Consider the following 24,812-nt stretch of genomic DNA (forward strand, 5'->3'; position numbering starts at 1 on the left):
CTAGATGTCCGGGTAAAACTCAGACCCGGGGTCCACGGTCTGCAACACGGGTTTCTGTTCCAGCGCCGACATCCTGCTGAGGACCTCGGCGGAGAGCGCGTAACTGTTGCCCGACTTCTCCTCAAACCAGCTGTCCAGGGCTCGCTTGGCATCGAAGCTGGTGATCGGCGGGCCGTTCACAGCGATGGTCAACAGGTCGCTGAGCTGCTCCAGGGTCAGGCGGGAGCGGTGGTTTTTGCGAACTCGCTGCAGGGCATTGCGGCCTTTCTCGCAGCACGCGGTGGACGTGGGGAGGACTTTGAGGACCTGGATGATCTTGTTCAAGAGCGGGAAGCGCTGTTTGTACTTGCAGATGTGGCCGATCAGGTCTTTGAAGCCATTTTTGGTGTAGTAATCCGCCTTGAGTTCCCGCCACTCCATCAACAGGCTGCCCCGGGGGTCCAGCCCCTCCCGGCAGACATCCCGGGAGAAGGTCGGGATGGCCTCCAGGTGATCAAATATCTGCACCATGTCCTCCTTGCCGTAGCTCAGGAGCTCCTCGCTGTTCCTGGGCCAGGCGGCCAGGTCGAACACCTGGCAGGCCTTCACGAAGATCCGGCTTCGGGAATCGAACCTCTGAGCCAGGATTACCTGGGTCTTCTGGCAAATCTTCTCCCTGACGGACTGGAACTTGGCCTCGGCCACCCTGAGGTTCTTCACTGCAATCCCGTTGAAGCTCTCTCGAAAGTTCTCCTCGAACTCCTGCAGGTACTCCCCCGGGGAGTCGGCCAGCCGGCTGATCTCCTGGATGGCCTCCTCGATCTTGTCGTCCACCTGGGACACCAGGAGGTACTCGCCCTGGAAGACGTAGGCCAGCCGTGAGAGCACGGCGATCACGTCCAGGAGGAAGTAGATGAGCTTGACGGACTGGTAGTCCATGAGGAACTGCAGCAGGGCCAGCGCAATGGCGGACGCGTCGGCCCGCTGGGTCTGGCTGCTGACGTCCTTGAGGTGGGCCACCACCTCCAGGTAGTCTTTAATGAGGGCGTTGAGGACGTTCTGCTCCCCGATGATCCACCTCACGGCGCGGATGTCCCCCAGGAACTCCGTCTCCTCGCACAGGGTCGACGCCGTGGACCGGAGCTCGCACATGAGGCGCGGCGAGTACCGGTAGAAGCTCAGCAGCTGCTTCAGATTGTTCTCTAGCTCCTCCAGGCACGGGAGCTCCTTCCCGCTGATGGCGTCCAGGACCTCCAGGTGGGGCCGGTGCACCATGAAGGGCAGGCACAGCAACCAGGGCAGTGTCTTGCGGATCGTCATGAACATGCTGGCGCGCAGGCTGGCCGTGACGTTGGCCCCGTCAATGCCCAGGCCGACGGTGGGCTTCTCGTCCTGCAGCCGGATGCCCAAGGCCGAAAAGGCCCGGTCGAGCGCCTGCAGGTAGCTCTCCGTGCTGGAGAAGCCCAGTTCCTGCAGGGACAGGAACTCGGTGGCCGGGGGCCCGTCGCTGCTGGTGTACTGGACGTAGACGGCCACCGTGTCGGCCAGCAGGTCGTCGCTCTGCCCGTCCAGGATGATGCTGAGGCAGGGCGACTGGCGGATGCGCTCCACCAGGTCCTCTCGCAGCGCGCGGGCGATGTGGTGAATGAGGATCTGGCAGTCACCCTCGTTCATGTACTGGTCCACCACCTTGAGCTCGCACTTGCGCAGGAGCTCGGCCAGGGGCCGGAAGTCCAGGTAGGGCCGGCCCTCGAGGGCCAGGTGGTAGGCGGTGTTGAAGAGCAGGGTCATGTTGCGGCACATCTCCTCCGTCTTCTCGGGGTGCATGCGGAGCTTGTACAGCTGCAAGCACTTCTTGTGCAGGTTGCTCTGGCTGTGCAGTTTGATGGTGTGGATCTTGAACTGCTTGGAGCCGATGATGAAGGCCGACGTGCGGGAGGACTGCACCGTGTACTGACGGCACACGTGGCACCACATCTCGTTGAGCGTCGGCGAGTACCGCAGGAACCAGAACTTCTTCAGCCATTCCTGCTTGAAGCGCCGGATGCGGCGCCCGGTGGCGGAGGACATCTTGGAGGGCTCGTCGGTGGCGGTCATCATGTCATTGGAGACGGACTCGTCTGCAGAGTCGACCTCCTGGTCGTCGTCCTCCATGATGGCGGGGCCGGAGACCATGCTCTCGGAGGCTGGAAGACAAATGGGAAGGAAACGTTTAAACCCCGGCGGCAAAAAATCGCAGGCTCTTCCAGAATGAACGGGAACACGGCCCGAGAGGTCGGTGCCACACGGTGTGAAACAGGCCAGTTCCGAGGACGGACTGAATCCCAGCCTAGAATTCTTTTTTTTTTTTTTTCTTTAATATATATATGAGCACTCTGGTTATCCACGGGTGACGGTTCCTCTCTGGGGATTACGCCTGGTGGCCGCCCTGCTCCAGGCTGCCTGCCTTCACCCTCCGCTAGTGGGCGCTCAAGGAACTCAACCTTCCCTACCGACGGAGCAGCAGGGCCGGGGCCGCAGGAACGGGTCTGCAGGAGAGAACACAGCTCACCCAGCCCGCCCAAGTCACACAGCCAGGGCGCGGGGCTCGGTTCTCTCGGCGCTAACGTGCTCAGGGCGGGCGTGCAGGCAGCTTGCCACGGCCCCAGCTTATTTCAGGATCAGAATGCAGTTGAGTTAGGACGCATGCTTTGAATATCTGAAACACCTCATTCTGAGCTAAGGGATGTGGTTAAAATAGGAAATGCTATGTAAATACTCGGACTCAGCTGCAGCTGTGTACTGAAAAAACCTTCCTGGTTGTCGATCGGTTCTAAAAGATCCAGGCAGCCAACAGAAAAGGGCCAAGGCGTGCAGCCACATGTCCCGTATCCCAGGCCTTCTACAATTCCAGGCAGGGGGGACAGGAGCGTGTGTGGCAGAACAGCAGCTCGGGAGGGGAAGAACGAGGCCGTGTCCCGGGACTGAGTTCGAGAAGGCCGGGAGCTCTCCCCGACGAGCTGCCCTGCTTGGGACTGGGGAAGAGACAAAGACTGGGTTTAGAAGTTGAGCGTGGGGCTGAGACACCACCAGGACCGCCAGAGAAAGGCAACAGGTCAAGAACACAGCACACACCCCTCCTGCAGTGGAACTTCCTTTATTGACGAGGAGGATACAAGGGCGAGACATGAAGCATCCCACTGGGGCCGCGGAGCAGCCTGTCCGAGGCAGGCACCTGCGGGCGTGGGTCTCCCCGAAGGTGGCTCCCACAGAGAGCGCCAGGCCACCCTCAAACTGCCCACGGGGTGCTCTTCCCTCCGACCACCATCTCATCCACACCGACTTACCTGCGGGGTCCGAGAACTCTGGGAGCTCCAGTACCTGAGCTGGCAATACGGGAGGTTCGGGAAGCTTCCCAGACTTAAGCATGTCTAGTTCGGCCTGGAGTTCCCGGACCTTCTTCTTTAGGCGAATACAATTAGGGCAAAAGGAGGTGGTGGGAAGCTCGTGAGGGTCGGACGCAAGGGAGGCCTCGGCGGGACTGTCGGCCTTGAAGGAGGAAGGCTCTTCTTCTTCATCCTCCAACGGAAGCCCCCTGGGCTCCTTGGAAGCCCCCTGGGGGATCTTCCAGTCCCCTTCCCCCTGGGTCCGGCTGACATTCTGCACGCCATGCGACATGCTCATTGCACACCGACTGTAGGCGTCATCCTGGTACTTGGGGACCTTCCTGATGACCAGCGAGGTGCTCAAGGCCAGCTGATGCGCTTCCACCTTTGCGGATTCCAGTGAAGCCTCCAACACATCCTTGAAAATGAGGTCAATCTTCTTCTTCTTGGCCTGGGGGTGCGCGTCCCCCTCGTCAAAGCCACGCTTGTACGGACTTTTGCCCTGTCTCAACACGGGGAGCTGAAGGGGACCCCTCAGGTCTTCTGGGTTATCCAGAGCCTGCTCAGACTTCTCCCTCTGCAACCTCTTCTCTCCTAGGAAGGAAAACCAGGGTGTGAGGACGTGGGGAAAAGCCCCGACGTGGGAGAAACCGACAGAAAACAAAGCAGGCCTCCTGCTAGGAAGTCACTGGACACATCCCTCTGGGGCTGGCCCTGTGGGGGCAGGTGTGACAGAAAGGGAGAGGCGGGTCACTCCGTGGATCGCGGGGTCTAGAGTGGGACCCAAAAAAGTGGGAAGAATTCTTGAAAAAGACCGTTTCAAGGGAGCCTTATGTCTATAAGCTGCACATTTATAGGCTGAGGGAATGCTGGAGGGGAGGGCAGTTGGAAGTGCGGTCACCCTAGAAGCTGACACCCCACCAATCAGACTGGGCAGGTGGGAGCGTGCCTCACAACTCAGCGCGTGGGGGACCCCCGCCCTCCAGGCTTCTTGTCCGGTCCTGGCAATTGAGAGATGGCTGCTTCGACTTGGTAAAAGGTACACAGGAAACACCGCGTCCGCTCCTTCCTGCTCCCTGACTGCCTCCAGACGGCCCCGTGGGGCCAAGTCTGACCCGCAGCAACCATCCTTTCTAACTCTCCCAGGATTTCGGAGGACGAGGTGCACGGGAAAGGAAGTGACCTGAACGTCTGTGGTTCTCCCTGACAACCGAGGCAGGAAGGAAAGGGAAGACGGGGCCCCTCCGGTGGCTGAGGGCTCCCGGGGAGCAGCCTCCAACAAGATCAAGAGCGACGTGACCACACTGACCCAAAGCATTCTTGAAAGACAGCCGTGTCTCCTTACCTGATCCTTCAAAGGATGTTCCCTTTTCTATCTCTTTCCATCACGTGACTGACTTCAAAGACGTTGGTGAGCTCCCAACAGTAATTTTAGCCTGATTCTTTAAAACAGCCGACACAGTTTCATAAATGGCTATAGAAGTGTGCTCCCTGGGGGTACAGATGCTAAAGGGGGACCCTCAGAAGGTCCTGACGGCAGCCCGTGGGGCTGGGAAATCTCAAAGGCTTCCTAGATCAGGGCAGGGCCCTGGGAAATGACTCTGGGCAATGACTCGGCCCAATTAAACATTGCAGTTAAGCTTCCAAAAGCTGGGTTTGCTGAAAAACCACTGAGTGAAGACCAAGGGATCTCTGTGAGCGATCCAGATGTTCCAGGCTGTGACAGAGCCCTGGCTTCCCACAGCTGGCGAGGGGTACTGTGCCCTGGGCCACGTAGGAATCCGGATTTCCTACAGGTAACAGCACAAATGGGGGTAACCTATTCAGGACGCCCCTCTTCTGTCCTCACATGAATGCCTGAGGAGCAACCTCATGTTCACGGCCCCTGAAAGTCAGGTGGCTCTCACAGCCTACGGTTCTATAACACCTGAGGGGCAGAAAGGGTGGAGATGAACGCTTGTAAAAAATGCAACATATTTGTATTACGGAGCAGCTGTGACACTTGCCCATTTAGAATCTCCAAACATCAAGGGCCACCCTTTCACGTCTCATGGACCAATCAGGCAGCAAAGAGCTGAGGATGTTGGGAGGTCAGGGCTACACATCACCAGGGAGTCCTCACGCCTCTCTGCTCAAAGACAAGGTCATTCAGATTTCCTAGGACGTGTGGGACACTTCTTGGGACTCAAGGCTTCCTAAGGGCCGAAAAAGACCTTTAAGCACCATGAAACTGATTTCAAAGTCTCCATAAAATATGGAGAAAACACCATAAAGTGAATCAGTGACTCAAAGTAGATCAACTAACATAAATTTTTTGAATACACTGTATTAGATGCATCCTGTTCTTACAAGATAACCACAAAGGCATAATTTACACTGTCTTCAGGAAGCAGTTCTGGGCTCCGAGTAATGTCCCAAGAACTAATAATTCATGCTCTGGCCTTTCTCAGGGCTCCAGCCTCCAATTAGAAGAAACCACCTTCAGACCTTCAGTGACTGAGGGTAGGGATCCCCTTTCCAGAGCGGGGCTGGCACACCAATCTAAGCCTCTACCAACTATGCAGAGTCTGCCAAAGCTACAGGCTACAGAGACATCTCCACACCCAAAGGCCACTGAGCTCACCACTGCTCCCAAGGGCTTTAGGACCAACACCCCGCCTCCCCCCCCACTGCTCTGGCCCTGCCCCACACGGTGCCTGTTGGTCTCCTTCCTGTTTCCTACTGCTCAGCCTGGCCAGGAACAGACCCTCCTTCCTCCTGTATCTTCACAAGTCTTCGTGGATCTCATTTCAAATCTCTCTGCCATGCCTCCTTTGAACCACTCCTGAAAGCTCACTCCCTTCTCTGAGCATTCCCCTTGGGTCTCAGGGCTCTCTCAGGATGATTGCAGCTTGAGGTGCTTTGGAGAAGACACCTGGGGGGGAAAGGACGTTACAAATCCAAAATTCAAGACGATTATGGCCAAGGGACGGAACCTGTGTCCTCAGATATGACTTTGCTTGGTTTTCTTTTCTTCTGGTGATATGGTTCTTGTGGAGACTTTTTGGTTGTCTTCATTCATTTCTTCTTTTATCCATTTGACAAAGATTTATTGAGCTCCTACTAGGTACCAGACATGGTTACATAAGGCATCTTCGGAGGTCAAATGGAAACCGTGGCAATCTCATCATAGAAACATGCCTTCCCGAGAGAAATCGGCCTGTACCCAACCCCCACATCAGAAGGAGACAAGAGATGAGTACGTCTACTGGGCCTCCTCATTGCCCATCCAATCACAGATACCTTTTACCAAGTCAGGCAGCAGCCGTGCATTCATGTCCACAATCTGCTTTATTCTGTTTTGTTTTCAAAAATAGCTTAATTGCAATGGGCCACCCCACCCCCTCTTCATCATCTCCGCTCATACTCCACATGAAGATTTATTTCCAAGAAGTAGTTTGGTCAGGAATGTGATATGGTGGGGCTTGGGTATAGCCCTGGTTCTTGGAACCACATGGACTCTGGGTATTTGAATGTGCATTTTTAGTGCAAGGGAGGTCCTCTGGAAAGAAGGAGCTGGACTCGCCAGTTTGCGTTGGCCAGACTGAGGATGGGGTTGAGGCAAAGGGCTAGGGGCTGGGGAGTATTTTAAGCCACTTTCCAAGGACTCACTTAAATGGAGCCTGGATGGACATCTCACCCACCAGGCCATCACCCACACCTAAGGTCCCCTTCCCACCTCCCTCCAACCTTCTTCTTCTAATAGAGACTGTTCGTGCAGAGCCTGGGATTGGGACTTCCAAGAAGGAGACCAGGAGGAAGCAGGGAAGAAACTAGTTTTGTCAGGGAGGCCGTATAACACTTTCAGTTAGAGGCTAGACCCTGCACTGAGACCGATGTGTATGAGAAACCCAGCGCTGCCCTTCCTAGCCACGTGACCCTAGGGGAGTCACTGTATCTATCTGATGCTCAGTGTCTACAGTTGTGAGATGGGGATCACAGCTCATACGGGATCGTTAGAATTAAGAGCTTACAGTTGAGGGCTCACAGCGGTCAAGGTGGGCATTGTTCTCTGTGTATTCTGGGTAGTACCCACCTAACTCTCCCAGCTCGCTCACCAGGCAGGCGCTCCTGTTGTGATAAGCACGTGAACGCTATAGAATGGCTGCTTTGCGCGTGTGACTTACTTAGTCAGCATTAGCTACTACTGAGCCAGTGGCACCTTCTAGCATCTTTTCCATCAGTTGGACTTGGGGAAAGAGGATCCATTTTGATGAAACGCATGTGCTTGGCTCTGGGGCCTTGTCTCTCTCGACACTCTCAAATGTCTGTAACAGGGTTTCTGGGGGAGGAGAACACGCGGGAGTTCCTGCCGCCCTGCCCCGAGCTGCCGCTCACACCCAGACCGGCTGCCCATCCCCCTTCCCCCGCCCCCCCGAGTCCCTCTGGGTCTCCCCGTTGCTGGTAGACTGCATTTCCCATCGGATTTCTTAGGAAGCTCCTAGAGAAGCAGCTCTGGCTTCCCCTGCGTGGGGCGGCGGGCGTGGCCCTCGCCTGGGGTGGGCACTCACCTCTGGCCAGATTGCGGTGGATGGTTTCCTGCGACATGCTGTGTAGACGCTTCATGTAGTCCTCGCTGTACCAGACCCGGAGCCGCTCCCCGGGCCGGATGTCCCTGCACGCCCGGAAGTAGATGCGCTCGCTGTGCTGGAACGCCAGCAGGTTCTGCTCCCTCTCCTCCCGGGAGATGACCACGTACCTGGGGGCGAGGGGGACAGGTGAGAATGCACGGGCCACTCGTGGCTGAGTGCCTGCCGGGGCCAGGCATGGTGCCGGGCAGGCGTGGCAGGTCAGAGGTCCACAAGCTTGTGGCACGTGCTGAAAAGTCTCTAAGGGCAGCCTGCCTGTCCAGGATCGGGACGCCGGCTAGGGGCCAGTCCCTGGTCTCAACGTCACCGTTTTGTGGGACCTCGAGCAAGTCCCCGAGCCTCTAAGAATCTCTGTTTTCTGAGACTAGAAATGACAGCTGCCCTGCCTACCTCCCAGATTCTGGTAAATACACAATTCGACACCAGCTACAAAAATGATTGCAAACTGGACAGATCAGGTCAGTTCTTCTTCAGTAGCTTTCAACCGCACGGATCCCCAAACACCTGCGGGCCTCTGATGGTGGTAAGTGTGGGGTTCTTGGACTCTTTCCAGTATTTCACAAAGCCCAGCAGAAATAACCCATGTGACAAGGGTGCCCAAAAGGTCAATTAATAAATGCTAAAGATCACTATCTTTAAAAAGTGGGTGTCCAGTGCGGACAGAAGAGGGAGGTAAATAAGAGACAAGAGAAGGTTAGCAACTACTCATTAATCTAAGTTATTTTAAGGTAAGGAAACTAGGATTCAGAGAAGGTAAGTGACTTGCCCAAGGTCACACAGCTAATAAATGGGAGGTGGAACTTTGAGGTCTGTTTTCCTATGTGAGCCTGTAAAGCACCGACTCAGAAAAGCCCAGATAACCTTGAAAGTTGTGCCAAACCCTCAGAATCACTCCCTTCCCCAACTCTCCCTGAAATGACATTTCCAACACCTAACCAGCCACCTCCAAAAGAGGAGATGATGTAACACGTACAGAGAAGTCGAGACATATAGCTCAAAAGAGGATATCGTTTGGAGTTTTAAGGCTCTGTCCTACGCGAGCATCTAGGAAATTTGGAGTCAAAAATGAACTTCTTTTCCTCACGCTATGGTTTGTCTCAAAAGCCAGGGAAGAAATCAAAGTCTGTCTGACTGGCCTAACTTGGAGCAGTCCAGGGTAAACAATAATTCACAGAAAAAAAAAATCCAAGGGGGTAATGAACAAAGGAAAATTATTCAGCATCATTAATACGGAACACAAAGTAGCACCTTGTCTCATTGGCACGGATTTCTCTCTCTCTCTTCTTTTTTAATGATAACATCCATATTGGCTAGAAAAGCGTCTCCCACGCTAATGGGAGAAAGTAAATTGGCACGACCCTTTGGGACACAAATTCGGCAATGTGGCCGCGAACAAGTATTCGTGCATCCACATTCATAGCAGCATGATTCACAATAATCAGGCAGTGGAAGCAACCCCAGTGTCCACTCATGGATAAATGGATAAACAGAATGTGGAATACACACACATCGCATTTTACTCGGCTTTAAAAAGGAAGCAAATTCTGATTCATGCTATCACATGAATGAACCTTGAAAACACATAGTAAGTGAAATAAGCCAGTCACAAAAGGACAAATACTGTAAGATTCCATTTATATGAGGTACTTAGACGAATAGTTAAATTCATGGAGACAGAAAGTACAACGGTGGTGGCGGGGGCGGGGGTGGTGCCGCCGTGTGGGGCCGGGGGAATGGGAATTAGGGTTTAATGGGTGTTCTGTCTCAGTTGGGGAAGACGAAAAGAGCTCTGGAGATGGATGGTAGTGATGGGTGCACAATGTAAACGAACTTAATGCCGCTGAACTGTACAGTTAAAAAAAAAGTGGTTAAAATGGTCAATTTTATGTCATGTGCGTTTTGTCGCAATTTTTGGAAAATTTAAAAAGGACCCATAAGATGCAGACCAAGTAGACAAACTCTGCCGACCACCACCCTGCCTGTATCATTGTTTACCATAGTGTAAAAGCAAAGACATCGAAACGTCTAATATTGGAGAAACGGCTTAGTAAACCGTGGTATATTCATTCGTACGATGGAATGTTATTCATCTATAGAAAAATGTTTTCAATGGATCTTTCCTGGCGTGGAAAAACGGTCCTGTCCTGATAGAACGCAGAGTGAGAACAGTAAGACCGGAAGCTATTTACTCTACAGTTCCAACCATGCTTTAAAAACAAGCCTCGCTCGGTAAGCTACTTGAAGGAAACATACCAATGTTTTACCCGTGACTGATTATCCGTTACAGGTGGATCTGCTCTATCATTTTTTTTTCTGTATTTTCCAAGTTTTCCTTGTTAAGCAATTACTACAGTTACCCCCACGGCCACCCCCTAAAAAAAGACACACATGAACGCCAATTCCAGGACTGGTGGTGGTCCTGGTGGCCAGCCACATTGTGAATCTACATTCGCCGAGCCTCAGGCATAGCACCCTCGAGCACATCCTGCCCCATGTCGTCGGGGACAGTCCCCTGTGGACTCTGTTCTACTCGGCCCTGGAGAAGGCCATGACCTTACAAGGGGGACCACTAGAGTCCAGGGACCAAGCCACCTAGTAACAGGCTGCAGCGCGGACCCCCGGGTTGCGGGAGTGAGGCCAAGGGGGACAGGAGTGCAAACATGAGCTTTTGGCTGCTTCACCCGTGTTTAGAGAAGCAGGTGGGGAGGGGCGGGGGTCACACTTGCAGGATTTTTGGCACTTAGATCCTCGGAACTTGCTTGGGTCCAGGAACTTAGCTTCAACGTATCTGCGCTTGTCAGAATCAGACATGAGCACTGGTCTCCCTGAGCTGTGAAGACAATACTGTGATATCCAGGATGCCCAGTCATGCCACTAACGAAGAACCTGGGGAAAGGAAAAGAGGACCCCTGGCCTAGAGAAGTCTTTCCGAATACTTCCGAGTCGCAACTCTGTAGCACAGGGGTCTGCTTTTCTCCGGATCTGAGATTCCTTCTGAATGTGCAAAATATTTTCCAGTCCCCAATTTTAGCGAGAGCCTGGGGTTTGACATCCAGAATTAATCACCCTTGTGGTTAGTACAGAACTGGGGTAGATCCAAAGTTTCCTACTCCCAGATTCGGAAGGCAAACCATTCATTCATCTTCCCTCACAAGAATCACTTGGATCACAGAGCACAAGGAAAGAGACGCTCTTCTCTTTTTGGGGGGGTGTTTAAGCAATCATCCAGCTCTAAAAGCTAGAATTATTTTCTCTGGCATCCAACTTTAGGAGAAAAAGAGATGAGGAACACCTAACTATCAGGGATTTCTTCAAAAGAGCAACTTCTAGACTACGTCTAGAACTTTAGAAAGATTCAGGTCAATTTCCCTTTCTACCTCCTGGTGGTTTCCTGCCCGATAAACATCAAGGTTTAGGAAGAGAACTCCAAATCTTTGCAGTGATCACAATCTTCCAAGACAGATCAAAATTTGTTCAGCATCTGGTTATATTTGGTTGTTTTGAAACTTGGCACGTGAAATATGACATTTTTGGCAACTCTCAGCAAATCGTAACAACCAGTCCCCTCAAGATGCTGAATGGAGCCAAGCTAAGTCCCAACACAGATGACCTCAAATCAGATCTCCCTCTTGTAAGTATTTTGCAGTAACCCCCAATGGCTTGATCCACTCCAAGAATCCTTCTGTCCCCATACGACAATCCCTTTATGAAGAGCCACGCCTGTCCCATTCCGAGAGCCCTCCCTGGAAGACAAGGCTCTTAGGGAGTGAAAATCTCTGTATCTGTTGAGTTTCCAGGTCACTACTTCGTTGGAGAGAAGGCACAGTGTATGTCAGAAGGAGGTGGAAAATGGCTAACGCAGGCCACTCTACAAATAATAGAGCTCATCTGATAGCTTTTCAAATCAGACCCACAGAGTTGAGGCCCTTTGAAGCAATCAAAAGGGTGGGTGGTAGTGGTGGGGGGGGGGGCGTGTGTTCTCGACTGAAAGTTTCATGATGAGAATGGATAGTTTTTATTCTGAACTCCTTGCTGACTTTGGGTACTGGACAGATAAGCACTAAGACAACACTCTCACACCTCACCCACTGTGCCTTATCAAATGCACCATATTTTCTCACTGGGTCAGGAAATGACTATCAGTTCCAACAGAAGAGAGAAAATAACCCATGGGGCAACCATTTTGTTGGAGTGGGGGCAGAGAAAGGCCAGGCTCAGATGGTCCTGCTCAGTGGGTATGTCTCTGATGGAAGGAAACTGCACCAGTCACGGAGGGCAGAAATGGGAAAGAGTGACCAAGAGGCTGAGCTCTGTTTTCTCACATGCGTTTAGGTCTCGAGCTGGACAGGTCTTTGGGTCATGCATCCACCCACCAGAGGGTCACCCAACCTCCGACAGAACATCACCCAGCCAGCCTGTAAAGCGGCTGGAGGCCTCAGACCCTTCGGTGGGACTTCCCCATCTGACAAGGGAAATTGTAAAAATTGGCTGCCCATTCACTTCTAACCACTGGCCCCAGTTTCGCCTTCCTGTTTTGATGTGCTAGACCCACAATCCCTACTGAAGCCAAGAAAAAGAAACTACAGAAATTTCATCTGAAGTTCACAGGCTCTTCATCTCTCTGTCCCCTTTGCTTCCAACTTGATCCCTTCCCTCCCCAGGACCAGAGGGAGGGGTCTGCCAGTTACTGGTCAGCACCTAGACCAGGCTGCAGAAGACCGTGGGCCCAGTTTCACAGTATCTTTGCCTGTGGCAGAAATCGGATGACCTGGGTCCCAGGAGGTCAAAGGTGGGCTGGAACCTTCCAGAGAGGGGATAGATCCCTGGTCAGGACTTGGGGATTTCCTGCTTGGGAGGACCTCTCTGTGTGACTGGGAGTAAGCCAGGGCAATGCCCAAGTTAGGAGGCCCCTTCTCTTCTAAGGAGACTCCCAAAGGGACCCGGAGGACCCGCTCTGGTTACTTTGAAAGCCTCAGCTCTCGGAGGGCAGGGTCTTGCCTGTGACAGACAGATACCAGGATCAGTGGGGAGGTGTCCCCCCAGAAAGTTCATGCCTCAGGCTGGTCCCTGAAGTACACTGGCAAATAGATAGCCCCTGACCCTTCTGGAGTCTCCTGCCAGAGATGGTGACTTCTTTTTTTCCAGGACCCCTAACAATTTTTAGGGAGCAGAAGGTAAAATTCACTCAGCCACGCCCTGCTTGTGCTGTGCAGAGACTTTAAACATGGCTGCACGGTTTCCTATGTGGCTGCTTTGTCTCGCTCTGCTCCTCGGTTCCGTCCCTTTCCTCACAGGGCTAGCTAGCATGGCGCCCGACACAGGGCATCTGAGTACTTTGGGATTCGGGAAATGCCGACGGCGCTGGAGCCCCTCTGGCCGGCATGCCTTCCCTCAGTCATCTAAGCCCTGCTCTGGGGGCCTCGAGGTTTTCAGAGGAAGCGAAGAAAGAGAATATACACCAAAGAAAGATCCTGGAGACCGGGTGCGTTCCAAGTGTGAGATCAATTTCTTTTATTGCCATCTTAACAAAAAGACTCGGGAAGGCAATCTTGGATTCCAGCATTGGAGGGCAGGGGAATGCCGGGCGATAATCAAGCCACTGGGCTGTCGGACAGGGGAGTGTGCGGTCTGGGGTAGCAGGAGCCCCCAAAGAACCAAAGAGTGGGGAGATGGAGCTGAGGCCACAGGGACATTGCCGGTGTCCCCCACGCCCTTTGACATGGGACAAAGCGTGGTCTGGGTTTAGAAGCAGTGCTCCACAAACAGCCACAGCAGGCACTGGGGAGAGCGGCCCCCCCGGCCCCCACCATGGCTCTAGGGGGCAGACGTGGGAGATGGTGGGCCGGGGGGTGCAGGGAGGGGCGGGGGGGGAGCTTCTGCTGGGGTCAGCCTCAGGCCAGGGAGCAAAGAGGACACAGAGCTGAGCTACACCTGGGTCAGAGCTAAGCTTGCAACTGCCACCCCACCTCACTCGCTGGCTCGAGGAACCTGGCTGTCTCTCCGCACTCCCACGTGAAACGTGAAGCTAGAGATGTGTGTAGCTGATGCATATGCAGCCCAAGCAAGCGGAGGCAAGGCATGCTGGAACTTGGATGGGACAGGGGCCCTGCTGGGCTCTTCTAGAAGCCAGAGGAGGAGTCACCTTGCAGGTGCCGAGGCTTGGGCCCTGCCTCTCCCCCCCGCGCCCCGGCCATCGGCCTTAGTGCCAGGGCGGGGCCGGGGACTCATCTCCTAAATACTGCTGCTGCCTCCCGCGGGCACCCAGGAGAGCAGAGTCAAGGAGCAACACCCCTCCCAACCCCGGATCTGGCCTCTGGTGGGGGTGGGGAGCCGGGCAAATCCACAGACCCGGCTTCCGGGCCTGGCGCCCCCCTTGCCCCACCCCCGCCCCCTGCCGACTAACTGTTGTGTCATCTGTCATCTGTGAAATGCAGGCGATGCTGGTCATAACGGTGACAGGAAGACCGGGCGTGGCCGCGTCTCTGGCTGTCCCGAGAACCCACTGAGATCACACATCTGCAAATGCAGGGAAAGCAATAAGGTGCTCTAGGAACGCCAGGGCACCTCCTCCTTCCTCCGACGCCATCCCGTTCTTCTCCCCATTCCACACAAAAGGCAAGCACAGCAGCTGAGCACACGCACCGCAAGGGCAAGCGGAAGGCCAAGGCAGGGGCACCACCCGCCGCGCTCGGAGCCCTGGGGAAGGAGAGGACGGGCCCCTCCTGGGAGGGCTCGGCGCCCCCTGCCCATCCTCAGGCTTCACCCCCTTTGGAAGCAGCAGAATCAGGGCGCAGGAGGCGGCTGTGGCAGCCCTGAGGTTGGCAAGCAGGATTCCATTCAGATGCTCCCCGCTCTTGCTACCCTCTTCCCCACGAGGCCCGCTGCCGTGGGCGCAGACCAGGAGGAGGCCGCCGCTCCGGCACAAGCAAGCGTCAGGCAGGCAACTTTGCCCACATCTTCGGCATCGGCCAAAGATGAGGGCCTGGGGCTGGATGCACACTCTGTTGGAGCCCAGGGCCGCCGACCTGCGCGTGGGGAGGAGATGGCAGTCTCCCCGGTATCCTACAGGGGTCATCGGTCCCAGACATGAGAGACCGGCTCCTGTCTTGAGGCCAGGCACCCGTCCTCCATCTCTCTTCCTCCTCCTGTAGACTGGCTGGGTTAGAAATTGTGCTTTCTCTTCCGAGACCTGGTAGTCCGTGCAGGGGCCGGTGGCGGGGAAGCCTGCGGGGGCTCTGCCGGGGGCGCCTCGGCCTGAGGGGTCGAGCCCGTGGGGGCTACCCCGTCGGGCCCCCGCTGAGACGCCCGAACTCCGTCCCGGATCTCTGTCAGCGTCTGGCACATCTGACCAACGCGGCTGGTCAGCTCGGCCATGGTCTGGCCGATGGCGTGCATGCTGTTTGCCATGTCCTGGTGCACGATCACCAGCTCCCGGCAGATCTGCTGGAACGCCTCAGTCTGCTGGACGTGGGCATGGGGGAGCTGCCAGTCAAGGCCTGTGCTGGGCGCGCTGGGGTGTGGCCGAGGGGTCCTGCAGGCGGCCTGGGCCTGGGGTGAGGGCCGGGGTAGGGCCTCCGGCTTGGGGCCCACCATCTCGGACTGGTCTGAGGAGGAGGAGGAGCGGAGCAGGGTGGGCCTGGCCAGGTGGGCCTCTTCCTCCGCGGGCTGCTGCAGGGGCACCCGCAGAGGCTGCCTCGAGGGCCCGGGGGCCTCCTCATCTTCATCATCTTGGGGGATAGAAACAAAAAAGGGCAAATGATTACAACAGAGAGAAAGGGGGCAGCCCTGGGCTTGGGCCCACCCCCAAGTCACTCTCCAGTCCCCCTGCCCTGCCACCCCTGAGCCTCATTCAGCACCTGCCTGCTCCCCACCCACCCACAGAGACGCCCCTGCTCCCCAGATCCCTGAGGCATGCGGGCCAGGCGCCCCTGGGGAGTAGGGTGGGCGTGAGTACTGCCCAGGCCCCCTTCCTCTTGCAGGAACGGCACCACTCTCGCGGGAGAGCCCAGGTCAGGGGACTTGGAGAGCCCAGGCCCAGGGACAGTGGCAGGTGGACCCCGTGGCTCCCTTCATCTCTCTGTGACTCAGTTTCGGCAGAGCAAGGATGGTGCCTGCTCTGTCCACCTACCCAACCACTTGCCTACCTAGCAGGGTTGTCAAGGAAACTAAACAAGAGAGCGGACAGGAAGGAGCTTGGCAAAGCCTCACGAGCCAAACCTGCCAAGAGGCGCTCGGAGCGGCCGCGTCCGCCTTGCCTGGGCCCCCTTGTGGCCTGGCAAGAATCTGCAGCTCTAAGTGAGCGCAGGGGGCGGCCGCCGGCTGGAGCTGGGAGGCACGGGGTGGCGCGGGGGTGACAGTCAGACTGGAGGGTGCAGAGCAGGAGAGCCACCTCGACCCCCCAGGTGGGCCACCCGGGAGTGTCTGATAGCTGGCAGGCGCCCTCACACAGATGGCTCCCCCTCGCAGCCAGTCACAGGGAAAGGGGCCCAGCCCCTGCACACGCCGGCCTCGGCTCTCTTGGGAGCAAGGTTAGGAGCTGATTCCCATGGCAGGAATAAAAGATATACAGGTTCCCTGCCTGTCCCAGAGGGGCTAAATTCAGAACCACCCCCAGGGGAGGTGACGGGGAGGACAGACAGACTCATCTTGCCCCCAGCCGCACGCATGCCTCCCCAGGGTCCCAGGGCCTCCCTTGGGCCGGCTGGGGAAGAGCCCAGTTACTCATAACCACACCTGGTGGGACAGCTGCCATCCCCCCACCCCGGGGATCCCAGGACCCCCATTCTGGCAGGGCAGGGCTGGAAGGAGAGGGCGGGGCTGAGGTGATGGTGCTCCCTTCCTTCCAGGGCCTCCTTCCACACAGCCCCTGGCCTCGTGCTCTAACAGCTGGTCGGCTGGCCGGGAAAAGGGGGCTGGCCGAGCCTGCAGGGGAGGGGTCCCGGGCCCCCTGCCCAGCCCAGGTCACATTTGGTAGCCTCATTACCTTCCGTCTTAGGGAGATGGAGGAGAGAGCAGGGCGGGATTTAGGGAATGGACTTCACTGGGTTCTAGGCCCCCTTCTTTTTCTCAAAACTGGGCGGAATCACCCTGAAATTTAGCAAAACACTGATTCACAGGGAGCTGGCGAGACCAGGGCTCGAGTCCTGGTTCTGAATCTAGCTCGGGGGCCACCTCTGCTTCTGGAACTCAGCTGCCTTGTCTACATAGCAAGGAAGTCAGCCTGGATGGTCTCTGTTCCTGTCTGGGTCCTGAAGAACTGACTCCGAACGGCCACCTGTCAGGAGCCCTAGCCAAACAGGAAATCAGCACAATCCCAATCCCAACAGCGAGGGGCCTTGGAAGGGAAGCAGGCTCTTTGTGAACCACCTTCCCGGGGCTGGCCAGCCGCTGACTTCCTTGGAGCCCTCCCACCCTGCTCCATCTCTCAGAGGCCGGGCTCCGGTTGGGACTGTGGGCCGAGGGTGGGCAGCGGGTGTGTGCAGAAGCCAGAACTGAAGGGGGTGCAGCCCCAGCACGGAAGGGTCTTGACTGCTCCCCCCCACTCAGGGGAGCCCCAGCTCGAACCACAGCCCCAACTATGGGCTGCCGGGCCCAGAGATGCCCGCAGTCGGGCCCCTGGCATCCAAGTCCCTCCCAGGACACAGGAAGCCCAGGAGAATGGGGCAGAGAGACGTGGAGGGGGTGTGGGGGCAGTAGGGACGGGGAGCGGACCTGGTGAGACGGGCAGATCTCACCAGAGCCTTAGCGGGGAAGGGAGAGGCAGAGGACCGTGAGGAGTGGGAGTGGGCAGCATGGCGCAGAAGCTCAGCAAAAGAACACAGAAGTAAAGACGTTAGGAAGAGAGAGAGAAAGAAAGGACTGATCGCCCCCCCCCCCCACTGTGGCCTGGGCCCTGAAGACTTGGCTGGCTTCCTCCCGCGCCCCCTCCCCCGCGCCTGCTACACTGGGTTTCCCTGGCTCCTCTCTGTCCTGGAACGTGCCAAGCGCCTTCCTGATGCAGGGCCTCTGTACATGCAGTTCTGGGCCTGGAGGCTCCCCGCTCCCCTTCCCGCGCCCCACGCTGAGGCCCGGTTAACTCTTAGTCACCCTGCGCCTCTCAGTTCCACTCCCCATTCCCCGGGGAGAGCCACATCCTCAGCCCCTGGCCCTCAGACAGGGCTGCTACGGAACTGGCAGGGCCAAATGCAAAATTTGAATGCAGGACCCCTTGTTCAAAGACTATCAGGAACTTCAGGAAGGCAAAAGCAACTCGTTAAAGCCGGGACAGTGCCCTTGTGCGCGCAGAGCCCGAGGGTCACTGTGCAGGTGGCCAAGGTCATGCACCCAGGAAGTCAGCGCCACTCTCAGGACCTCCTGCGTCCACCCTTCAGCCCTTCCTTACGACTGTCCTCATACAACGACTTAAAGCTCGTGTATTCCCACGAGTCTAGGGACGACCCAAGAGCAGGGCCAGTGTAGGTTTTATATATACAACTCTGTCTTCCCAGCTCCCAGCACAGCTCCTGGCACAGAGTTCAGGAAGTATTCTAGAATGAATGAACGGAAAGGGGCGGAGAAGACAAGACAGAGCGGGAGAAGGAGAGAAGGGTGCATGGGAAGACTGGATGACACAGAGAAGGACAGAAGAGAGGAGAAGGCGAGGGAAGGGGGCAATGGCCGAGGAGGAGGAGGAGGCCGGGGACCAGGCAGCGGGGGCCCGGGGAGGGGAGGCCGGCGGTACTCACAGCTGGTCGAGGGGCTGTCGGTGCCATCCAGTTCTGCCCTGGGGAAGTTGTGCCCGGAACGGGCTGTGAGCAGGGTTGACTCGATGGCCCTCTCGTGGGCAGTGAGCATGATGGTGGGGGCCCGGCCCCCAGCCCCGGGGCCTGACAGGGACTGCTGCATGAAGGCCAGCTTGTCCTTGGTCCTTCGTTTCATGTCATCCCATCTGTGCTTAATGTCCTTGACGGAGCGGGGGACCTGGCTGACGGAGGTGATTTTCCGAGCTATGCCTTCCCAAATCTTGTCCCTGTCGGCATGGGACAGCCGCATGGTCTCCCTCCCAAAGAGAACCGCTTCGTGGTGGGTCACCTCCGTGACCAGAATGTCCAGTTCCTCCTTGGAGAACTTGGGTTTCCTCTTGCGCTCGGCCAGGGGCGCCACATTCCTTGGGTTGAATATCCCACAAAGCACAATTGGGTAAATGACCGTCAGGGCGGGTGGTCCTCCTCCTTCCTAATTGCCGGCCCCCAGCTGCGGAGCCAGGAGGCACCTGGGCACCCTCGCCCGCTCACCACCACCACACCCTCCTCCTAGCGAGAGGCCCCTTCCCCTACTCCTCGGAGGGCAGGAGGGCGGGAGGGGTGCGGCGTAGTGGGTGGGAGCGCGGCCCGAGTCAGACGCCTTCGGTGGCAGGCCCTGCCTCAGCCCTGGCTAGCTGGGAGAGCCCGGGCTGTGCACTCAGCCTTTTCCAGAACCCTCTCCCCGGCCGGGTCAGGAGTAGCAAGCACACGGACCTCGGGGTCGTTACGAGGGAGGGGAAAGCAGTGATGTCCGAGAGCTTTAAAGCCCTCCGCAGGAACAAAGGGTCCTCACTGGGGTTGGGAGCAGGCCATTGCCTCACAGATGGCTCACAGGAAGAATATTTAAACAGGGCGACTATTTACAGCGGGCTTCCCGGTGTGTGGCCTCGCTGGTGACGCCCGTGATTAGGGTGTGGTCACAGAAAGCTCACTCTGTCCTGTGGCTCTCTTCGTCTCCCTCCCTGGCTCCCAAGTGCCCCCCAGGCCCCCACCTCTGGGTGTGTGGAGGCTCCCCTCCGACTACAGTCCTGACTAGCAGCAGCTCTTCTGGGGTCGGCCGCTGTGGCCTTTGGCCGCTCAGGGGTAGGACGTGAGCAGTCCCTGAGCACCCACCGGGAGACAAGTTCCACGCTGACGGAGGCCAGGAGTGACCTTGGCTTCCATCTGCAGAGTAGCCAGGGGCTGCTTGACTGACTGAGACCTTGAGCAAGAACCACCCAAGAGAGGAACCCAAAGTGCGGAGGGGAAACCCGGAGCCCGAGTCACTCCTCCGGCTGCTCCCCTAACCTCGGCAAGAGGCTAGGGGGCACAAAGATCCTTCAGCCCTCACCTCCCCACCCCACCTACCCAGAGCACCGTGGCTCAGGGTCAAGGAAGGCTGGGGCTTTGTTACCAAGCCAAGACAGTGCCAGGGGCCCGGGCCCCGCACTCAGAGCGACCTGGAGCTAGACACCGAGTCTCCTGAGCAAACCCGCCTCCCCCTCTATAAAATGAGGGTGCTAATTCTAGAGCCACCTCCCAGGGCTGCCAGGAGGAATTCCTGAGGGGTTTTTCAGTCTCACCACTATTGGCATTTGGGGCTAGAAACTTCTTTGTGAGTGGGAAGGGGCGTCCCGGGCCATATACGACGTTTCTCAGCATCCTTGGCATTTACTCGCAGACCTGTGACCACCCAACATGGTGAGTGGCAAAACAGCCCCTGGTTTCAGACCACCGATCTCATGAATGCAGAGCCCCTAGCATAGGGATGCCGTAAAGTCAACACTCATGACGTTGATGCCCGTTCTCTTCCCGGCCCACCACTTAATTTTTTGAAAAAACTCACCAACTCCATCCAATCCCGCACAAGACCCTAAGTTGTCACAGTACAAGAGAAGATGTCTGCACACAGGAATGAGCTATCGCAAAAGGAAGCTATACATTAAGGGGGGAGGCAGGTTCCCAGCATGAACTGGCTTTCCCCTCCAACTACCACCAGAGGGACATCTCCGTGGCAACAAACCACACCCCCAACCCCCACCTACTCCTTGAGTGTTGAATGAGAGGGGCCCCAGCAGCTGTGACTGCCCTGGGGCCATCTTGCATCAGAAGGGGCTGGCAGACAGGACAGGATGGGCCGAGGACAGACCCCAGGCCAGCAAGGCAGCAGAAGCAGAACCCACCCCACCCACAGCCCAGGAGGCCATGCTTTTGCCTGGGCCCTTGTGCACAAGCAGAAAGAACATGGGCCCAGAAGTCAGAGACAGGTTCCAGTCCTGGTTCCGCCCCTGACGGCATGATCTAGCGTAAGATCTTGCCCTGCTCTGGGCCTCGGTGTCACCGCTGTAGCAGGAAGGGCAGAACAGAGGAGGGGCTCTCAAGAGCAGCACGTCAGACTCGCTATGGAGAGCTTTAGAAATACCAATACCGTGGGCTCATCCTCGGCCCGATGCAGTCAGAATCTCTGGGGTGTCGGATGATCGCTAAGTTAGCTCGGATGATGTCTTTCCCGAGGGTTGTGGTAAAGCCTCGTCCCCAGGGTGAAAGATCAGAGATGGGTGGCATCGAGGCACAGAATCCGCTCGGCCTGCAAAGTTTCTGGAGCCTCGGAAGCAATGGTGCAGAAAGGCCCTGAAGCCAGACTGCACTCAGACACACTCTCCTTTGCTTGCCTAGAGCCAGGCGGGAGCCACAGAGAACAGAAGCCCAGGCCGGTGGTCCGGTCCCCACTTCTGTGGCCCTGGTCACAGTGCCCTCAAATGCAATCCTGGCCCCTGGGAGGGCCCAGCTCAAAGGCCCTCTGCTCTGTCATCTGGGCCCTTGCAGCACATTATCTGTGCCTTCATTCGACAACTGCAGCTGAAAAAAAACAATTTCCACGGTGGAAGGTGGGAGTCCTGGGAGGACCGGGAGGGCCAGACCATCGAGGGCACCCCGTTACACGGTCGGCTCTGCAAGTGGGTGGGGACTTACAAGGGCCGAGCTGACTGGCACCGGGTGGTGGGGGAGAAGGCGGTTAGGACTGTGTCCGTGGCCTTCTCGGAGGCCCCTGCAGGGCACCAGCGCACCAGATGATGTGAAAGGGGGCTAGAGGGAGGGGTCCACCTGTCCCTGGGCACCTCTGCTTCTGCCCCTGTTAAGTGGCAGTGAGAAGAGCCGCCCCGACAAATAAGAAGACAAATCCCAGCATGCTCTGGAGAGTGTAAGCCGAAGCCCCTCTCGCCCTCCCAGCCCCCCATCCGCAGCTCTCAGGTGGGGAGCACAGGTGGGCAGGAAGGCCCCGGGGAAGGGAACAGCAGACCTCACCATAGCCTCCTCACCTCCAACCAACTTCTCGTTTGCTTGGAAGGTAGCAGAGTTGAAATACAGCAAACGCCCTCTTAGAAAGTTCCTGACTGCCCTCCCTCCGAGCACAACCTCTCCAGCATCCCCTCACCACCACGGGTCACAGAACTGCACAAACGCCCACAGAGGGCCCCATCCGAGGCCCTCCTATCCCTCCCAGCCCAGATCCACACGCCGTCACCCCTTCTGGGGCCCAGAGAGGGGCACCAAGGACATGCCAGTGCAAGCCTGACCTCCCACACGGTGCACAGACCCCTCTGGGCAGGGCCCTGGCACCCCTGCCCGGGTCAGCAGCACAGACCCAAAAGGAGAGCTGTGGGCTGAGTGCTCAGGTCCAGGCTCAGTCCAGCCACCCCTGGGCAGCCCTGGGCCAGTCTCCTGCTCTCTCTGGTTGGCCAGGAAGGATCCTCCTGGTGCAAACTTCTGTCCCAAACACGGCACGACAGTAAAACCCCTCTTGAAAGTACTCATGCCCGGGCAGCAAGTACCATTGAAAACTGAGCTAGGGACTGTGCCAGAAGCCTCCTTTTCCACGGGGCCACTTCAACAAGTGCTGGCAGCTGCACTGGGATGAGTCCTGCACCCCTCCGGCAGGAGCCGGCCCCGTGAGAGAGGTCAGAGCCCCAGGTGGAGGGACGCCCCCTCCGTGGGGGCAATGCTGCCCAGAGCTGGGGGCCCTGGGCACTCCAGACACAGAGACAAATGTGCAGATGTTAGGGGTCCCTCTGTAACCCACAGGCCTCCTCCAGAGCCCCCCGATGGAAGGCTGGGGAAGCAAGAGGGTCCCCCAGAGCTCCACACATCCCAAACCCTGCAAACAGCAGTCCCGGGGCCTTCGGGGGCCTCCACCACTGGAGACCTCATAGGCCCCAGCACACTCCCTTGGCTTCCTTTCCGGAGTTTGGGCAAGGCTCCCAGGAAATCAGCAGAAAGCAGGACTCACCTCATCCAGTTGGCTTTAGTCTCGTCTGACCCATCTATGGACTTGTAGCGGTTATTCTTGTCCACAATCTGGAAGACAGAGAGAGAGTCTAGAAGGCGCCACCCCCGAGAGGCTCTTGTGTCCCTGCACTCCTCCCCAAGCCAGGGCCTCCCTCCCTTCGGCTTGCCCTCCTGCTACGATGCAGGACTGAAAACCGAGCTGGGGCCTGGAATCCCATCTCCTTCTCCTGTCCTAATAGAAGACCGGCAACATGGTGGACGAGCAGCACTTCCAGGAGCCCCATACCGCAAACCTGGAAGTTAGATCCAGCCCTTCTTCTCTCCCTCTAGCTTCTGTGAGAAATAGAGGCCAGCACTGGATGACCAAGCACACGTGAGAGGGACTTCCTCCTCTCCCCAACCTTGAACTGGTCAAGCGCCGCAGGGCTGGGCTGTGCCCTTCTCTTCTGTAAAATGTCCTGATTTCCTCATCACTCTGGAATCAGGGTTCAGCTGGGTATGGAGTTTGAGGCAGACTGTTTAATTTTCTTTCAGCCCCTGGAAGATTGCCCAAAAGGCTGCCATAGGCTGTTCAGGAAGCTACTGTTACTCTTTTGTGGATAGGCTGTCGAGGGTAAAATTTAAGACTTTCCCTTCATTTTTGATTTAATGCAATTTCCCTCTGTGGTTTTGAAGTGGAGTATTTACTTCCTTAAAATTCTCATTACTTGACGAGCATATTACTTGGTGAAGACATATCTCTTCTTCCATTCTGGGAAATTCTGAGAAACTCCTAAGTTTTTGAGTACAGCTTCTCAGTCATTTTCTCCAGTCTCTTTGTGTAGAACTTCTATTAAACATATTTGGGACTATCCCCCATGTCTTTTAACTACCTTTTTCTATTTTTCTCTCTCTTTTTCTGGGCAGTGCTCTGAGAATATTCCTCAGAACTCTCTTCCGGTTCACTAATTCTCTCTTTAACTGTGTCCAGTCGAGAATTTATCCACGTATTAACGTTCTTCCTTTGTTTTTAAATAAGCAATTTTAATGCAATGAATATTTTTCATTCCCACAATCTTCATATCCATCTTTTCTTCATTCCACCTCGCTGTTTCACAAAGTCACGTTCCTTCTGTTTCCCTTTCCCAGCAGCATTACTGAACTATAACTGACATATAATGTACGATTTGATAAACTTTGACAACTGTACATACCCATCGCCACAATCAAGAAAACAAACATATCCATTCCCCCCCAAGTTTCCTTGTGCCCCAGAATCTCCCCCTCCTGCCTCTCTCCATCCCTCCCATCCCCAGTCCACAGGCAACCAGTGAGCTTCTCCTTGTCACCATAAATTGCTTTGCATTTTCTAGGATTTTATATAAATGAAATCAAATAGAAGCCATGCTCTCAGCACAATTATCTTGAGATTTGTCCCTATTGATGTGTGTATCAGACTTCATTCCTTTGTAGTGGGAAGCAGTATTCCATTGTTTGGATGTGCCACAATTTGCTTTTTTACCTACTTCTTAATGGATATTTGGGTTCTGTCTAGTTTTTAGCTAGTACAAGTAAATCTGCTAAGAGAATCCAGTTATAAGACATTCTGTAGACATGCACATCTCCTGTGGGCAGATACCTTGCAGTGGAATGGCTGGGTCACATGGTAAGTATATGTGTAGCTTTTAAGAAACTGCTAGACTGTTTTTCCGAAGCGGTTGCAACATTTTACATTCCCATACAACAGCACCAGCTGGTCCACATCCTTGCCAATGCTTGGTATGGACAGTCTTTTTCATTTAGCCATTCTGATA

The 24,812-nt window shown here is 56.0% G+C and overlaps 1 protein-coding gene across 2 annotated transcripts in view; it reads right to left on the reverse strand.

Annotated features, from left to right (window-relative positions):
• The window catches only part of PRDM11 (PR/SET domain 11), a 46,321-nt gene continuing 21,509 nt past the window's right edge, over positions 1-24,812 (reverse strand). Inside the window, exons 4-7 of one of the 2 annotated variants that reach the window (XM_021684767.1) lie at positions 23,021-23,088; positions 7,895-8,082; positions 3,306-3,938; positions 1-2,165 (exon numbers count right to left, since the gene is read on the reverse strand). In XM_021684767.1, the coding sequence (XP_021540442.1) occupies positions 1-2,165; positions 3,306-3,938; positions 7,895-8,082; positions 23,021-23,088 (3,054 nt within the window). Of the gene's footprint in view, positions 2,166-3,305; positions 3,939-7,894; positions 8,083-14,834; positions 15,700-18,696; positions 19,119-23,020; positions 23,089-24,812 lie in introns of those variants that run through there. The other variant, XM_044919501.1, reaches the window with a different exon arrangement.

This window comes from Neomonachus schauinslandi, chromosome 11 (assembly GCF_002201575.2).
Source record: "Neomonachus schauinslandi chromosome 11, ASM220157v2, whole genome shotgun sequence".
In the NCBI taxonomy this organism is placed as follows: Eukaryota; Metazoa; Chordata; class Mammalia; order Carnivora; family Phocidae; genus Neomonachus; species Neomonachus schauinslandi.